At 33.2% G+C, this 17,736-nt stretch overlaps 1 protein-coding gene across 10 annotated transcripts in view; it reads left to right on the forward strand.

Moving 5' to 3' along the window:
* Positions 1–3,378: 3,378 nt before the first annotated feature.
* The window catches only part of LOC148615864 (uncharacterized), a 58,980-nt gene continuing 44,622 nt past the window's right edge, over positions 3,379–17,736 (forward strand). For 2 of the 10 annotated variants that reach the window (XM_088581473.1, XM_088581476.1), the window contains exons 1-2: positions 3,379–3,489; positions 9,059–9,160. In XM_088581473.1, the coding sequence (XP_088437599.1) occupies positions 9,144–9,160 (17 nt within the window). In that variant the 5' untranslated portion in view covers positions 3,379–3,489; positions 9,059–9,143. Of the gene's footprint in view, positions 3,490–9,058; positions 9,161–12,082; positions 12,289–17,194; positions 17,332–17,736 lie in introns of those variants that run through there. The other 8 variants (XM_088581471.1, XM_088581465.1, XM_088581481.1 and 5 more) reach the window with 8 other exon arrangements.

Genomic DNA, 17,736 nt, shown 5'->3' on the forward strand with positions numbered 1-17,736 from the left:
CAAGGAAATTCGTAAATAAATATAAAAAAAATATAAGGGAATCACTAATTTTGAACAAGAGTGATAAGAAGCGACAAGAGACCAAAAGAAAGTATGTAGCAACAAGAAACAAACGATAGATATTTTTTGGTGAAAACGAAGCAAAAAGATTCTATAGAAAAGCAAAAACAAACTTATAAATTCAACGATAACATAAGCATGTTTGGATCTTAGCAGGGGACTAAAAGGTATGCTTATCTAGTATTGGGTAATGCACAGGAACTAGACATTATATCATTTGAATTACGAAAAAAGACAAGAAAATAAAAACCTGATTCTAACAAAAAGTACTCCGAGTCTGTTTAAATGTTGTAATTTTTGGTCGACAAAAATTTTGTTGAATTGGGAGATGAGTTCCAGCAGACCACCGGAATACCCATGGGAACGAATTGTGCACCGCTCTTTGCCGATCTGTTCCTATATTCGTATGAAGCTAGGTACTACAGGAAAAAAGTTAAGCATAGTCTGAATAATCCTAGCTTCAATGATTACCTACATCTATTCTACCCAAATGAACTTGAAATTAAAGAGACAAATGATACACCTTCGTCTGCCTTGTACCTTTACCCTAATTTGTACATAGATAACACAGAGTGTTTGAAAGCGGACCTTTATGACAAACGGGTTGATTTTAAATTCCCAATAGTAAACTTTCTCTTTCTTATTGGCACTATACCAACATCTCCAGCCGATTTGGGTATACATTTCACAGTTGACCCGTTATTGTCGAGCCTGTGACTTTCCCAATAGAGCAAGGGTATTGTTGAATAAACTTCGTTTTAGGGGTATGTTCATCCTTTGTTAATATAATCACCACAGAAGTTTTACAGTCGGCATCACAATTCTATTGACCGATATGATGTTTCTATCTCACAAATGAGACAGAATCTTTAATAAGATTCAACGTCTAACCAGATTGACTATCTACCAAACTTACAATTACTACCTACAGTGATGTAGCTCCTTTGACACAAGTCAAAGTAGCTAAATCATATGATGCACTACGATTCTCAATTAAAATTGTATATAAATCACACTGTCCACGTGTGAGGGCATTGAAACTATACAGAAATATATTTCATTTCCTTTGTAATCTTCAAGTATTGTTTTCTTGCAAGTGATTTCTATCCTACGATTTTTTGCTAACCCCGCTGCATTTTTTGCGCCAGCCCCAATTCAGAAATTTCTGGCCTCTAGCTGTATGTATTGTTTCGTTTTCTCTTTCAGTTTACTTTTATGTTGCTGGAGTATAGAGGGACAACTTTTTCGTTGTACATGTGTATGATGTTGTTTGAGGTCAGCTGCAGCCTTCTTTGTGGTGTGAAAGTTTCCTCGTCGTTCACTGAAGGCCGATGGGTGGCTCTGAGCTGACATTTTTCATCCCGATGGGGTTGTTGTTGTCTTTTTGACATATTCACTATATCCAAACTCGTTATATATCAAGTTCAAGATCAAATCCTTGCGTTTTAAAGTACACAGTAGTAGTGTACTATCATTTTTGGGGTGATTTTTATCATATTAGTTTTATTTGTCTATTTCGGGCAATTTTTTACCATTTCGGTATTATTTTCGTTGTTACATCATGATACTTTTTTGAATTGAATGATTTCGCCCTAGTCACGATGAACTGTTTTCCTTATCTTCAGTTTTTATGTGCAATCTATTTTATTCGAACCGTGTATGTAGATCGTCTTTGTTTACCTGTGTTCACGTTCATGCTATCTTTTAGGTTTTTGACGCATCTGAATTATCCCACTGCTGACGCATCGGTATATTTGCTGATATCTGGAAACTGTCAATGTGTATCTCAAATAACTCCTTCTAGAATTAAGGGGAAATAGATTTATTTAAGTATACGCGTATTTCGACCATTGACGTCTCATCAGTTACGCTTTATAACAAAATTATGTATTTTTGTTAACTGCGGAACTGGGCGTACTTTAACAGGATTTGTGCAAGCAGGCAATCGAGTTATTATGAAACAGGTTAGGAGTTACTAGAAGACAGAAGACTATTCAAGTCTTAACATGTTTTACACTATTCATAACCATCTGTGTCCAAAATGCCGATACTACGATACCCCACTGCTTCAGATTACATTGTAACTATAAGTACTGAAAGGTCACTTTTCTATTCAACAGTAAGAGACTGGAATCTGCTATTTAGAGAATAGAACAAAAGCATTTTCAAAAGAATCATATAAGGACAACGAGAAAAAACCCTTTTCAGTATTGGTGAAAGGAAAGTTAATGTTATATACATACCAGGCTAAGAAACATGTGCAGTTCTCTAAATGCTGATTTATTTCGTATAAATGTAGTGCCATTCCCTTCTTGTAGTTGTAGACATCATTTCGAAGATTGCATCCACGCATTTTTTATGGAATGCAATTTGTATAATGAGCATAGAAATTCCCTGCTGGCCAAGTGCTGTGGCACGGTTAGGCGGTTTTAACGTAACAACAGAATTTCTGTTGGCTGGTGATGAAAATCTTCCATATGATGAAATCGTATTCATCATTTTATCAAAAAACCTATTTCCTCTGACCGTGGACTTTAATTGAGGCATTGATCATTATATTAGCGGGGTGGGGGAGGTGCTGGGATTTTTTTTTTTTTTTTGAGAAAAAAAATGATTATCACTCAAAAAAATTATGAATCTATATTTCCCCCGTTATTTAACAATGCAGATTTTAAATAAAAATATTGATTTCGTTTGCTGTTGAAATATAAGTTTTGTGCTTGCGCGAACAAAAAATCTTACCCGACATCAAATCCTAGGCCCGATCCCTCAGAATAAAAATTGACAATGCCTAAACAATAAATACTACCTGCCCTGACGTTATACAAAACTTCTTTTTTATAAAACTCCCATGCAGCGTTTTGTTTTTGTTTTTGTTTTTTATTTTTGTTTTGTTTTGTTTTTAGGATGCGGCACTCTTTCTATTGTGTCACTTTTTATATCTGGCTAACTTTTCCCATCTTTTATATCTTTTGTCGCTTAAAAGTATATGTTATGGCAATTAATTTCAATCAATAGCCAAAATTTATTCATATCATGTACTACTAAAATTTATTTTTTCCCTGTTTTGAGATTTTTCAGTATTGATATTCACAGTTTTATGTTTATTGCAATGCTCAGGCAAAGTTAAGTTGAGAGATTCAGCTCTTTTCCTTTAATTTGTCTATTTTCATTTAATTTTTTTGTTCTCCTTTCATTTAACATATTATTGGTGCTATTCCACGGTTTCTCGTCTCTGTAGTTCTCCTTTTTGTATTTTTTTAAAAACCATCTTGATGTTTCCTGTCACTTCGTGGCGTTTCTTGTCGGCCCTAGTCGTTAATTAATGAGACCAAATTAGGGGTATTCCGAACGTCACTCAAATCTGGAACAAAGACCAGACAAACATAAACTATATATTTATGATTCTTTCCCCAATTTCACTGATAAGTAAGTACGAATCGTTGTAATATAAAGGCTTTTGTTGCCAAATACTGATCTTCCACATACATATTTAATCGTCAGCGACAGAGGTGTAATAAGATTGGATAAAACTGCAGCACTGTCTGACATTTTATTTAAAATTAAAATTAATAAAAATGATTTTTGCAGTCAAGACAGGTGACAGTTATAGAAAGCAGGTACAAGTACTGAAACTTTTACTACAAACACAGTATTGTTGGAACATTAGGGTGTCTTCATACTGATTAGTTGTTATGTACACAAATTGTCTCTTGATTCTTGACAATCTTGTAGTTGTACTGCCTACTGCCGTACTGGTCTGAGAGTAGATTTGGCAGTTATGAAGACAGAAGCAATTCTTGCCAATCTGCTCACCAAAATTTTATTCCTCAGTGAAAATCATTTTATGATGGCTCATTTTCAAGAGTAAAATATCAGCAATCTATTAGATGTTTTTTCTTAAATTTTTGGCATGAACTTGTTTCACTGGAGAGGATGGAAAATTGGTCGGCAAGAATTACTTGCTGGAGAGAAGTACTCCTTGACTAGAAGTTGTAAATAATTTGAGGCAGATGTAACCTGTAAGAGGACAAAGTTGAATATATAGATATATTTAAAAATCTTGTCACTATTTTCCCCCTTTTCCCATTTTCTAGAAATCTTGATGGTCTTGTAACTTATTGTCGCTTCTTGACAATTCTTTTTACGGTATTTTATAGCTTCAATGGATAGGAATGTTGTGTTTTGCTTTGACCAAAAATTCTCAAGTGGTCAATATAGTAAATTTTATCGATTTTTTTTACATTTAAGAGCCAGCTTTACTTGCTTATAATCTTATAATTTAAGAAATTTACTCAGGAGACAACATCTTTGTAATTTTTATAAATCAGTTTTCATAAATTGTATAAAAGAAGATAAGATATTCAGTGTGGGAAACCATTTTTTTTCACAACTTGCCATACTGGCTAGTGGAAATTTTTTTTGGTTTTTTGTCTGTACTATCATCTGTTTTCTCTTGGATTTGACTATCTTTTGCCTTTCTTTTTCTTTCTTCAAATATCTTTTCATTTGTTTCTAAATTTATCAAAAACTTTTCCATTTTTGAATATTCCCTCCCGTTGAAGTTTTTCAAGTACTCCATTTCTGAAATCATATTTAAAAAATAAATTATATTTCAACAGATTCATCATCATGAAACAAGAAAATGTTTACCATTTGCTTATTGTTCAATTTTATTTTGACAATAAGCAACTAATTTGCAAGGTAACATTTCATAAATTACCAAGATAATTTCTTTTGACTGCTAATACGAGATCGGGACCATTGCATAAGTTTTGGCACATCCTGTTTACTGGAAATTAAAATGGCAGATTGTAAACAATGCTTTACAAGTCAATAAAATTGTGCAGAATTCACTTGACATATTCAAGCTAAACGTCTTGATATGTAGGGAACATTTTTTTAATGTATGATGTTGAGGGATGTTTAACTAAATAAGCTGTTGGCTGGTTAACTTTCCTTGGAACTCGCCAGTCAAATGACGGTTACCAAATTAACGAGTGTAAGCTAATGAGAACTCGCCAAATTACACATCTACTTGTATTTGGCGAGCTGGCGAGCGGTGGTTTCCCACACTGGATATTTTTACCCCAAGCAATTACATTGTTTATCTGGTCTCTCCATCTCTCTGTTATTCCATCAATCATTACTATATTGTAAGCTCAACTCCTCAGAAAAGGCTTAATGGATTCCTTCCATATTTGGTAGCATGTATTGTAAAAAGATGATGATGTGCATACTATACTGCCATTTTGATTTGACTAATTTTGTAGGATATTCCAGCAGAAAATGTCCCTTCAAAATAAGAAATTTTTTCCTAAGACCGTTAAAGAATGGCCCATTGAAATTCTCAAGATCGTTCAAAATGGTCCATTCCAAAAATGTGAATCCCAGTCTTGTCTAAGGCTATTTTCAAATGTTGATAAAGGCAAAAGACCATGTGAGCGCAACTCCTCTGAAACTGCTTGATGAATTTCTTCCATATTTAGTAGGATTTATTGTTATAGAGTGAAGATGTGCCGTTTCGATTGGATGCATTTTGTAGGAGTTATTTTCAGCAGTTCATAAGGCAAAAGTTAACATAGAAATCCTGACATGTAACATGCCAGGGATATCCCATTCCACCACATGGGGCACACAACCCAGTTTCTCTGTGGGGAGAGTGCTGTAGCCCCCAGCTATGGTTCTGAGCACTATTTAGTTGCCTTTTACGACAAACTTAGTGCTGCTGCGGGCCTTTTCTTTTGACACCCTGACCAGCACAAGGTTTATGAAACTTGCACACCTTTTTACTGTTACTATGTACTATTAATACTTGGTCTTTATACACATTTAAGAAGGTTTTTTTTTTATAAATACAGTATCAAACAGTATTCATCTAAACAAGTTGAAATTTTCCCCAATATCTCCCAAATTTCATATATGACAATTATTGCTTAGCTAACTTAAGGACCATATTAAAGTTGGTTTAACTTATTTTATTATAATTCAAAGTTTGTCCATTTGTTGAAGTATTTTTGTATAAATAGTGTTTTTGTTACCCATTATTTGCCCTGAAAACATACTTTTTCCTGTTGAAAAAGTTAATTTATGACATAATCTTGCAAAATTCCTCAAAATTACAGTTTACCCAAGACTGTATACATGTACTTCCAGAATGTTGCCCAAACCTACTAAAGCGGACATTCAAAAAAATATATAAGGAAAAAAATCACTAGTAAACATGTGAAAGGAAGTTCTGGTGCCTAAATTTTATGTACAAGCACAGATTTTAAAAACATCTGTATTTCAGCACAGTTCAAAACAATCAAACCTGCCAACCTAAAATGCACTTGGGGGCTAGGGCATTCATCCACTGGGCACAAAGTAAAGAGAGGATTGGTCATGATGCATGATGTGTCTGTTTGGACTGAGTGGAACCAAATCTTTTCTTCCTTAAATTAAAATAGTATGTTATGTTGATTTGAGGGTGACATTTGAAATTTCGATTGTTTATATCATGACATTTAGCAAAATTATGTCCCATTGTGGATTCTTTTTCCAAGATGATAAAACACCATGGATCATAGCTAATGATGGGTTAAAAGTCATTTTGGTGGGTGTGACTTGCCAACACTGGGTCAAATGGATTAAGCTATTAGTTTGACACATTATCATGTACTTAATTTTTTGGCTGTTATCCTGTCAGAATGACTTTAGGGCTTGCATACATCTAGATGGTGTCAGAGAAGTCCATAAGTTAGAGGTTTCCCTTTACCAGTTGAGCTTTGGCCAGAGTTTCCTACATGTATATGATCAGTGGACCAAGGAGAGGTAAGCCCTTTATTGGTCAGACTGGGACTTAAATATTTGAATCACACTTAACAAGAGTGTCATTAGGGAAACATGTAGTAAAATATATAAAATTAGAAGAAATATATTGACCAGTTTCCAGCAGGTTACTATGATGTTAGGGACCTCCACCCTGCTTGTGCTTTCCATTGAGACAATTATCACGATTGTTTTTAATTGCATAGTTATACCAACCAAATTATTACTCTTTCATGAGTGAAGTCTAGATGGGAAGGAGATTTCTATATATTTGGGTATGGTTTGGAACAGAATTTATGGGTTTGGTCACAGGAACATGTCTAGGCCAGCCCACAAGCTTCTGTGGCCATGCAAGCGGTATTGTGCATTTAGTTGTTGACTTTGTCCTTACATGCTGATGATAGTGTGTTTACCAGGATGGAATCATGTCTCCCTCATTCCTCCAGAGAAATGAGGTACTTTGGAGTTCAGCTGAATGGTCAGTGATTTGATACATTGTAACAAGAATCATCATCCAGTCTGAGCCTTTAGCTACTAGTTTTATGCCAGAACCAGGTAAAGACTGTTTCGGGCTAGTGGAAATGTTCTTGCCTGTAAGAGAAGTTGATGAAATTTATGTTTGGGACTAAAAGCTAAACAAAATTTTTGCATGGACTGGACCATCTGCTTACAGATGGGAACTGTATTTTGCAGCTTCAGTCGGGTTGTAGTAGGTATCTATAAACTGTGGGTTGAAGTATGCCAGGTAGAATATCAAGATGATAATTCAGATTTGTGTTTCTTAAAGAATGTCAGATTACAAAATGTGTCAGTAGGTGTGATTGGTGAGGAATTGCCTGATCAACTGTATCTTTTTATAGAATATTATTTAGAATTCAATAGTACTGTAAAAGTACCTAGTACATGTACTGTTGTTTGTGGAGTACCAATTTTCGTGTTTTTTGTGGGTAGACCAAACCACGAAATTTGGTTCTCAGTGAAAAGGAGAATCCCATTGATATATATATTGAAAACCTTAAAACCACAAATTCAAGAATCCATTAACTTGTGTTTCTTCCCTGATCCACGAAAATTGGTATCAAGGAATTAAAGTACTTTCACAGTATTTCATTTTGCACAGTAATCAGAAGTGGGGAACTTTATCAAATCACGGAAGTACAAAAAATGTAGATGTTTAGATCCAAATCTAGTATGGTCAGAAATTCTGTACCATGCATAATCATTTTTGAACCGATACAAGGAACTCCCTCTCAAATAAATACAGATACACTTGTGAATGATTAATACATGTAGGTATTTCTTACCCTTTGTTTTACCATAGTATTCTACACAAAGCAGAGAAACTCAATACCCACCGAGTAAGTTAACTAAACTATTGAATAGGCTCATTTATTAGGGACATAGGTATGATACTGTTGTCAAATCGTTAAGGATAGCATTTTTGGTATTAACATTGATTCCCTCATAGGGCTTTTACATTGTCATAGAAATTATAACACTATATTTAAAAGCAGTTTTTGGCATGACATGGGTTGTGTCTTTATTGTTTGACTGATGATGTACTATGATTTTCAACCCCACATTGGAAGAGTTGGGATTGATTTTGCATACTATGGGGACATAACGTTTTGAAGATTTAAACTGGTCTGAAGCTGGCATGTCAATTAACTTCTAGTAGTCCTTTAGTTTGTACATTTGTGTAATTTATATTCAGTTTTTTTATTTCAGTTGTAACAAGGGACCTTTTTGAACTGATTTTTAGGTGTATTTAATATTTTTCCGCGATGGCCAGATTTTAAATGTGATCATGCCAAATTATTTTAACCCTGCTGCATTTTTTGCATCTGACCCAAGTCAGGAATTTCTGGCCTCTGTACATATATGTTTTGTTTCATTTTCACCTTTAGTTTATTTTTTATGTTGTTTGAGTATATAGGGGCAATTTTTCACTGTACTTGTGTATAATGATGTTTTGAGGCCAAATGCAGCCTGCCCTGTGGTATAAGGGTTTCCTTTGCATTCATTGATGACCAGTGGGTGGCTTTTGGCTGACAATTTCATCAGGGTAGGGTTGTTGACATATATACCATACTTATTCTCATTTTACTATGCAACTTCAAAAGATCCTTGAGTATTTAACTAATTTACCATCCTTATATATACATGAGAACATGCCTTTCTGTTTCAGATAAGAATTTTGCAACTGACTTTTCAAACAGCTATGTGAACAAATTAGGTGAAATGTAATTTAAAGATGTTCTGAACTAACAGATATGGCAAAATGTGCTGGGTAAGTATTAAACTGACAGTTTCATTTGATAATTTAAGGAGGTAGACTTAGGATAAGGGACATAACTCATAACATCAGGGATATATTTGTATCATATTCAATTTCACCAAAGTCTTTCAAGCTTTCATTTGAAACAGAATGAAATTAATCCAAGTTACTTTGATGCTTACATGAGAATGATGTAAAATACTTAATACAAATGTTCCAATGATTTGTAAGAGTTGTGTCCCTTACCTTAGGTCTACTACCTTAAATAAGCATAAAAGATTGTGGACTATTGTACTTCATCTGCATTTGTACCAAGTCAGAGCATCATTGATATCAGGTGAAGAATGCATTTTGGATGGTTACTATATGTGTATATTTGCAGTGACAAACCTGTTGCCTGCTGCATGGCCCCATAATTTTAAGTTCTAAACTTTAAATGGTATTGATCTATTTTGTTTTCCCTGTGATTGTAGTTTGATTTTGCTAAACTTTCATAGATGTCAAGTTGTCAATCAGTATTTGAGTATTAAAGTTAATTTTATGTATCAGATTCTGACTTTAAGCACCGGACTACATTATAATGGTTCATTTTTATCATTGACTATTATGCATATCCAGTCATTACCCCTGCAAAGGAGGAGTATATCATTTTATTGTAGTGATTTCCATGTGTGTGCCTAATGTATGAATGTGTATATGACAGGAGAAAAAAAACGCTAGAACATGGTAAGAGGTGAATCTCTTTTTGAATTTTCTTAATCAGTGTCAAACTTTTATTGTTTAAATAATTCTAAACATTTGAAACACATAGTTAACTCCCTTTTCTCAGGGACGAATTTTATACAAGTGTTGTTGATGTTTACTTGTAGAGTCAAGGTCAGCTGAGATGAATAGCACAGGGAAAATTTAATAAAAAGTGTAGCACATAATTTATATAAAAATGTATTTCCACTAACCCCATTGTGACCTGATCATGGCTCTGGTAAAGTTAATTACTGGAACAGCTCTTATGTAGCCTGTTATTGTATATTTGATGAAAAAAATATTCTCGAAACAATCTTCTCCAAAAATATTATTATTCAATTAGAATGTAGCATCATGTGGTTACAAGTTTATTGATGGCTTTATGGGATGGTTGACTCTGTAGGTAGATGTCTGTAAATTGGCTGACATGGGAATTTTGAAAAGAATAAACTAAAAATTGGATCATAGCTCTTTAGTAACAATATTGTTAGTTTGGAAGGGACAGTCTGATAATCAAGCAGACTTACACTGTAATTACTTAGGCAGCTATTACCAGCTAATTGGCTAATATGGAAATGTTTATAAATGATTAAGATGCTAAACTATACCGATTTAAAACAAAGTGTTTTTCATGGAACATTTTCTACACCAAACAAGTTTGGGACTAAAGACAGTAAATGTTTGTTTTGTTAAGACTTAAACGAGTACATTAAAACTTTTATAAAGGGACTTTAGAAGATGTATGGTATTCATGGTTTGGTTAATACAGGATCCACTATGGTATAGACAGGTATTCATGGTTTGGTTAATACAGGATCCATTATGGTATAGACAGGTATTCATGGTTTGGTTAATACAGGATCCACTATGGTATAGACAGGTGTTCATGGTTTGGTTACTACAGGATCCATTATGGTATAGACAGGTATTCATGGTTCGGTTAATATAGGATCCACTTAGTTCCATGGTTTACTGTTCTCTCTTCTCCTATATTACAACAGTGTAGACAGTTGATTAGAAGTTTTGAATATTACTGGAAAGTTTCCCAGTTCTATGGTTACTGAAGTATCGATAGGTGTGAATCATTCAGTTCTGTGTACATAAACAAGGAGAGTCTGACTATAGATCATTTTGTACATGTGTGATTTATTGTTATCAGGTTTAGACTAAAACCTGAAATTAGTATATGCAAATTGAGGCATTTTCATGCTGAATTTCTAACTTAACATAAAGAATCTAACTTCTGTATTCTGTATAAAAGCCTCATTATTTCATATATTCAAGTACCTATAGATGTGTTCTATTTGTTTCCTTATTTTGACAGAGTTATATTTCCAGGGTTGATGTGACTTACGTATAATGCCTCCTCAGAATCATGCAAAGCAGATTTTGACTTGGAAAAATCCCTTAGAATGCCTAGAATATATGGGAAAATCTCCTGTTAAAATTATACTTTAACAGATGGAAAATAATAATACTATTATCATTATTTCATGGAAATGTTATCCAAGTTCTAATATCCAATTGTGATGAATTATAACTAAATTTTATTTTTTAATATTATAGTACCGGTGTCTAGTTTCTTAATCACATTTCAAATTGATTTCTTCTCTAAATTATTCTTCAAATGAAATTTTGACAATTCAAAGGGGAAAGACTGGTTTTCTAGTTATGTATCTACATATACATGTACTACCAGTATAGTATTGAGTCAAAGACAAGGGTAATTATTTGTAGGAATGAAAGTATACCAGTCCATATATGGGCTAAAAGATCATTTAAATGCCTTGCAACAAGACCATTTTGAACCTTGAAGGCATACTATGTAATAATTTCTAAACTGCATGCAGAACCTTTCAAAATTGTTGGACAAATATCTGGACAACAGCCACTATTTCCCAAGAAAAACTTGTTACATTTCATTGTTAGATATTTTGCTTTAGAAGTCCTATATTACAACCTCATCTTGCTATGTACTGATCCCAGAGAAGTCAAATGATTAGAATAATAGTATACTGTTTTGTTACATCTATTGTCTTCAATACACATTTGAATGATAATACAAAAATGTACTGGTCATTATAAGGCATCCATAGAAAGACAACCCCTTCCCCAGTTTACTTTGTAATGGTACTATGGTAAAGTGTCTGTGTAAACAATCCTGCTCCTCTTGATACTGGATATTAAACAATCAGAGTCTTCTTAATGGTTCATATACAGCAAGGTTAACATTTGGCAGAGAATGTGTTTAATGAACTTGATTTTATCTTGTAAACATCAGATCAGCTGATATACACATCCACAGGAAGTTACAGTAGCATTCAAGTTTTATCATTTTAGAATATTCTAAAATTTCTTAGTAGGATAAAGTGGAACAATTTTACATCATGTCAAAGGTAAGGTGATAATCATGTTGACCATTATGTTTATCATTGACTATTACTTTCTGTTTCCTTTGAAATTCTCCTTTACATGATTTCTGAAAGTTTTTTCAACACAATTTAGAAAATGATATGAAGTACATGTATATATTTTTGTTTGTGTGAGTAAGTTTCAGTTCTAGTGTGAGCTGTCTTTAATACTTCAAAATTATTTGTCTTATTAGTTTGCCTTATGAAGTTTATCTATGATGAAGATTCAATTAGTACAATTTAACAGGCATTTTGTTTGCCAGGTAAAAAACATGAAGTTCTGTGCTATGAAGTATTTTTAAAGAATCTTAATTAGGTTTTCTAATTTCATGTTGGCTTTGTAGTAGATTGGATTTCTTGTAAGTACTGCAGCTTATTTAGCATTTTTAGATTTTTCTTTTCTGTGTTATTTCAAAAAGGTGCACTTGATTGTATGAAATGTTTCCAATAGGTCTACCTGTTATATGACCAGGTAGTTGCACTCTTTTATATGAATATTTTTTTTATATAACTCCAAAGATGAACATTTCCACTTCAATCCCATTTCAGAAATGAGTAGAAATGAGGAACATTTTCCTGGTTTATGATCTATAGTTAAAGACCAAAAGTTAATATGTAGAGTGACCAATGATTTTGACAGACAATTGGTGACTGAAAATCTTAATCAATTAATCATATCTAACTGATTTGAGACATTTATCAGTCATCAGAACACAGCTACATGAAATAGATCAATGAGAAAAAAGTAACTACAGCTGCTTCATTTTCATGAAAAATTAGATGACGGTAGTCAAGAAATGATGTTTTTGATCGTTTTTTTTTCTACTTTAAATAATCTTCAAAACAGCAGCTACAGGTGTCTGTATTGTGCTGCAGAAATAGAATTCTTTGTCTACTACATGTAGCTTTTATTGGAATCACAGTATGAAAATTCTTTGTTATTCCTCCAATGTCAAGTACACAGTGCAAGCTTAGCCCATGATTAATTTTTAGAAATACATGTACTACAAAAATCTATTAAATTACATTTAAAATTCAGTGATGTACTTGTCTGACATGTATTTGATGAAGAGGCATGTGTTTTCTGTTTCCTGATAACAGTTTTTATCTACTTCTACAATGCATTAGCCAAAGATTATTTTGATAACATCATTATTTAATTTCAATATCGTATTTCTTTCCTGTTCTATGGTTCAAGTATCTTGTTTCAATGGGAAAATATGTTCTTCACTCATGGATCTTTGTTGTTTATAGTCTGTCATCTGTAACTTTCATAGTTTCCTCTTCCAGAACTTTCCATTTTACTTTTTTTTTTTTTTTTTTTATTTTTTACTTTTATCTGTAGTCCATTATCATTCATGCTGCAAACTTTTTTCCTCATTTGGGCTGAACTGTCTTTCCTGATAGACCATGCTAATTTATTTACCTTTTTGACTACACCGCTATTTGTAAATTTTTCACTTAAAAGATAGGAGCAGATTGGTGAAATGTAACAAATGCACCATCCTATTACCTTTATTAAAATGGTGAATTCTTACAGAGATCACCAAAAGGTCTCATTTAGTGTAAACACACCTTGAAGTAAGCTATGAAAGGCCCCAACAACAAAAGTAATAAAACCCATTATAACAGAACGATAACATTTCTTCAACATAAACTAAAAAGTCAAATAATGCTCCAAAGAATGAATTAATATCGCATTTAGAATTACACTAATCAGCATACACTGGTCAGCAAATAGGATGTATTCAATTAAAATAAATGGTAAGTACCACATTGGTTAAGGTGCTATTTGAATTCTAAAGAAGTAATAGAAACCTTTATGTTATAGATCAGGACTTGGAAATGATTAGTTTTACATACATCAACTATTCCTAGTTAATTACAAAATATCTACTGGTGTGAAATCAGCCATTATTTTTGTTGAATGAAGATGATTTATATAATTATTGTACTTCCTTTATGTATTCTCTTCAGTTGTACATGTACTTTATCTTTCTAATTACTGAAGTTTTTAGGTCAGCATTTATACCTATTCTAGAAATGAAAATTTACTTTGTTTAGAATTGTAAGATATTTTGTTGCATTAGTTTTGTTAGCCCAACTCTTATGGTTGAAATTAGAATTAAGATTAGTGCTATATTGATCCAGGGTTCCAGATATCAGCTGATGTAGTCTGGGATTCGCCTACCACTTTTGTTATAACCTTCCACTAATAGAGTATAATATCTTCAATTGATTTTATCAACAATGTTTATTAATCTTAGTTTTTGAAAGCAGTATCTTTTCTCAGATTATATGGTTGTTGTTTATAAAACTTACAGGAACAAATCTGGGATTATCTTGGCTGTTGATCCCTTATTTTGTTTTTCCTGTGTGATGAGCATAAACTCAATCGGAAAAATATCAAATAATCAGAAAAAATATCAACGACATGAAAAGAATATTATGAAGTAATATGAACTTCCTCTTGGTTTATCAGTACTAACTAACAATACAGAATAATGTGTCAGAGGAATAGTAGACTATGTGGCTGAGATTTGTAATTATGCTTGTCATTTTCTATAATATGACATCAGCCAATGACCCTTGGTTTAAGGACAGACCTCTCTGAACCACCAATCAGGAAACTTGATTAAAGAGAAGTCACATCAGAACACATTTATTCCTAGTTAATGAGACAATACAGCACTAGCCATAATGCTGATGTAATTACCCAGGAATTATTGGCTGGGAAGCCACAAATCAAACACGTTAGATTAGAAGATTGTAGAATTTGCTTCTATGTTGTCCAAGATGAACTCAGCAAATTTTAGAACCATGGATTTCTTTATTATTAGTTTATTTTGAGTTATCTGCCCTTTGACATGCAATTAACTTGATTGGTTTGATTTTAGCCTGGCTATGGACTGTTTAGATGTAGATACCGGACCTTTCTATTGAACCATAGTTTTTTTTTTCTATTCTTAGTCATGAGTCATTACAAAGCTTTCCAGCCTTGACCCCAATATTCTTAATAGGCGTTACATGCTGATGATAAAAAATGTCTTTAAATGGTTGTCAGAGTTGTGGTAGGGCTCAGAGTTCAGTTTTACTTTCAAGAATTTCCAGGTTTCAAATCATACATCCACTTGAGGAAAATCAAAAGTCCACAACAAAGCATCAATTAAAAGGGTCGTAGGTGCTTGACCCAGGTAAATGAAATTTTTAATTTCCTAGGTTAGAAATTAAGGGTCCTAGGCTGTCACTCCTAGACCTTGGACCACTAATTTGAACCTCTGATTGTTTAATCTTACTTGGCATTGTTAGAAATGTGAACAATCTAATACTACTGAGAGAGAAAGACAGAAACACTCAGAGACTGATAATACCCGAGGGTGTCTGGGGTTTCCTAGTCTTGCGTTTCCTAACAATGTTTGATTCTTTTTCTCACTTTTAAAATTGCTTTTGTTATTAGTGTGCCAACTCAGAATGCCCTGCTTGCTGAAATTCATTTGAATTTACAAGATGTCATAAAATGTTTTATTGTGGCATCACAAATGTTGCATGTTTTATGTCACCCGTTAGTAAGGAAATCTCAAATGGCTAAAAAAAGGAATATCCTTTTCTCTGTAGTGATAAAAGAATATTCTTATACCATCCTTAGTTTTAGTTTGTCATTCATGTTTTGTCCCTCATCTAAAATGTTGATTGATTTGAATATAATGCAGATGATTCCATCAGATTAGTGTGTAATGTTCAAGCCCTGGAGGAATGTATGATCTGGATCAATTATTTATCAAAAGGTATCCTTTATGTAACAATTGATTAGTAATTCCATAAAAAACAGTTCAACCTTCATCACTTTGTGACTCAGTCTCCAGTCATTCATCATGTCAAGTTATAAATCATGAAACACTACAGAATTAGAGTTCATTTCAAAAATTGATTTTCTGACAAAGGTGGATGTACCATCTAAACCAACAGAAGTGGTTTGGGAGAATTTAGATGACAAAGATAGCAATGTTTTGTTAATTACATCAAATATTAACAATTTATAAAATTATATGAAATCAATATTCTTCTTGTTTACTGAAGCCATGAATATTTCATTTTCTTTGGTTAATGTTTATTTACCCCAGCAATGATTTGATAAGATTGGTACCTTACAGTAACTTTCTCAGTACCTCCATCATGGGTTAAATGACTTATAATAATTATAAGTAAACATGCAAGCACCTGCTCATCTACCTGCATCAGCTGATTGACTCATCCATTGCTCAGGTCAATTATTGGTGATTGCAAATATCCAGTCATCGTTATAATGATTGAGAGGAAATATTTTGTATTTTCTGGATTTTGAACAGAAAAATATTGGTCATTACTCATGTAGCCAGGATCCATTTGAAGGTTGTTCCTTGGATAAATCAATATCTTCATCCAAGAAATTCTCTATCTTGTTCGATTTTCTTGCCATAGAGAGATGTGTAGCTAATTGGAATCCAAATCAAATTTTCAGTTTTTCAATGTTGGAATGAAGTTAAATTTGTGGGTAAAAAATTCTGAAAGTTATCAAAGATTCCTCTATGTTGGAAACCGCACTCTTTGCTAGGTCACTGATAAGGTTTACAATTGAATGCAGTGTTCTGTGAAACCGATAGGAAATGAATAAACTGGAATAACCTAGAAACTGTCAATTCAAAACAACCGCTATTATAGTATTGTGTGAACAGCAGATGACACTTATGTTAATTTTTTAAAATCTTTAAGTTTTGGTAGAATTAATTTACTTGAATTTATAAATGTGTCTTATGATTATGTATAAATCTTAATTATGAATAGAAAACAAGCATTAGAGGTATGATAGTGAACAGGTTACTTAAAATCAAACCAATGCAGCCTCAATTGTTATGATTGGGTACCAGTATTGTTACTGTGTCAGTGGAACTGTTTCATGGCCTATGTAGAGATGTTAGAACAGCTATGGGTTTTGTTTTTATGTAAAGCTGAGAGGTCTCCCACCCTTGGAAAATCCTCCCGGTACAGCAGGTAAGAATTTTGATAATTATCTTCTATGATATAAAAACAAATCTGAAGATGTAGTACCTCAGGTCTCAATGACAGCATCATTCTGGTCGTCCAAAATCTCAAAATTATCTACTCGAAATTGACAGACTGATTTTTAATTTTATATTTCTATTTCTATAGATAGAACATATATTGTATACATTTTGGTTGCTGACCAGTATTAACCTCTGGTTTTCGGGACTTGGTATTTTTTCACTATATATGGAATGAGTGGGGTATACCTAGCCTGACAACTAGTGCCACTTCATGTCTGCGCTATGCTTTCTGGGAGTGTGAAGTTGGGTTATATGTTGTAAGCAGGTGCTGTCTGATATCAGCTTCCTCTACAAGTTGGGTATACCTTGGAGGACAGTGCCTGCAACTTCA

This window comes from Perna viridis, chromosome 5 (assembly GCF_037379345.1).
Source record: "Perna viridis isolate PV_CMFRI_1.1 ecotype Kerala chromosome 5, ASM3737934v1, whole genome shotgun sequence".
In the NCBI taxonomy this organism is placed as follows: domain Eukaryota; kingdom Metazoa; phylum Mollusca; class Bivalvia; order Mytilida; family Mytilidae; genus Perna; species Perna viridis.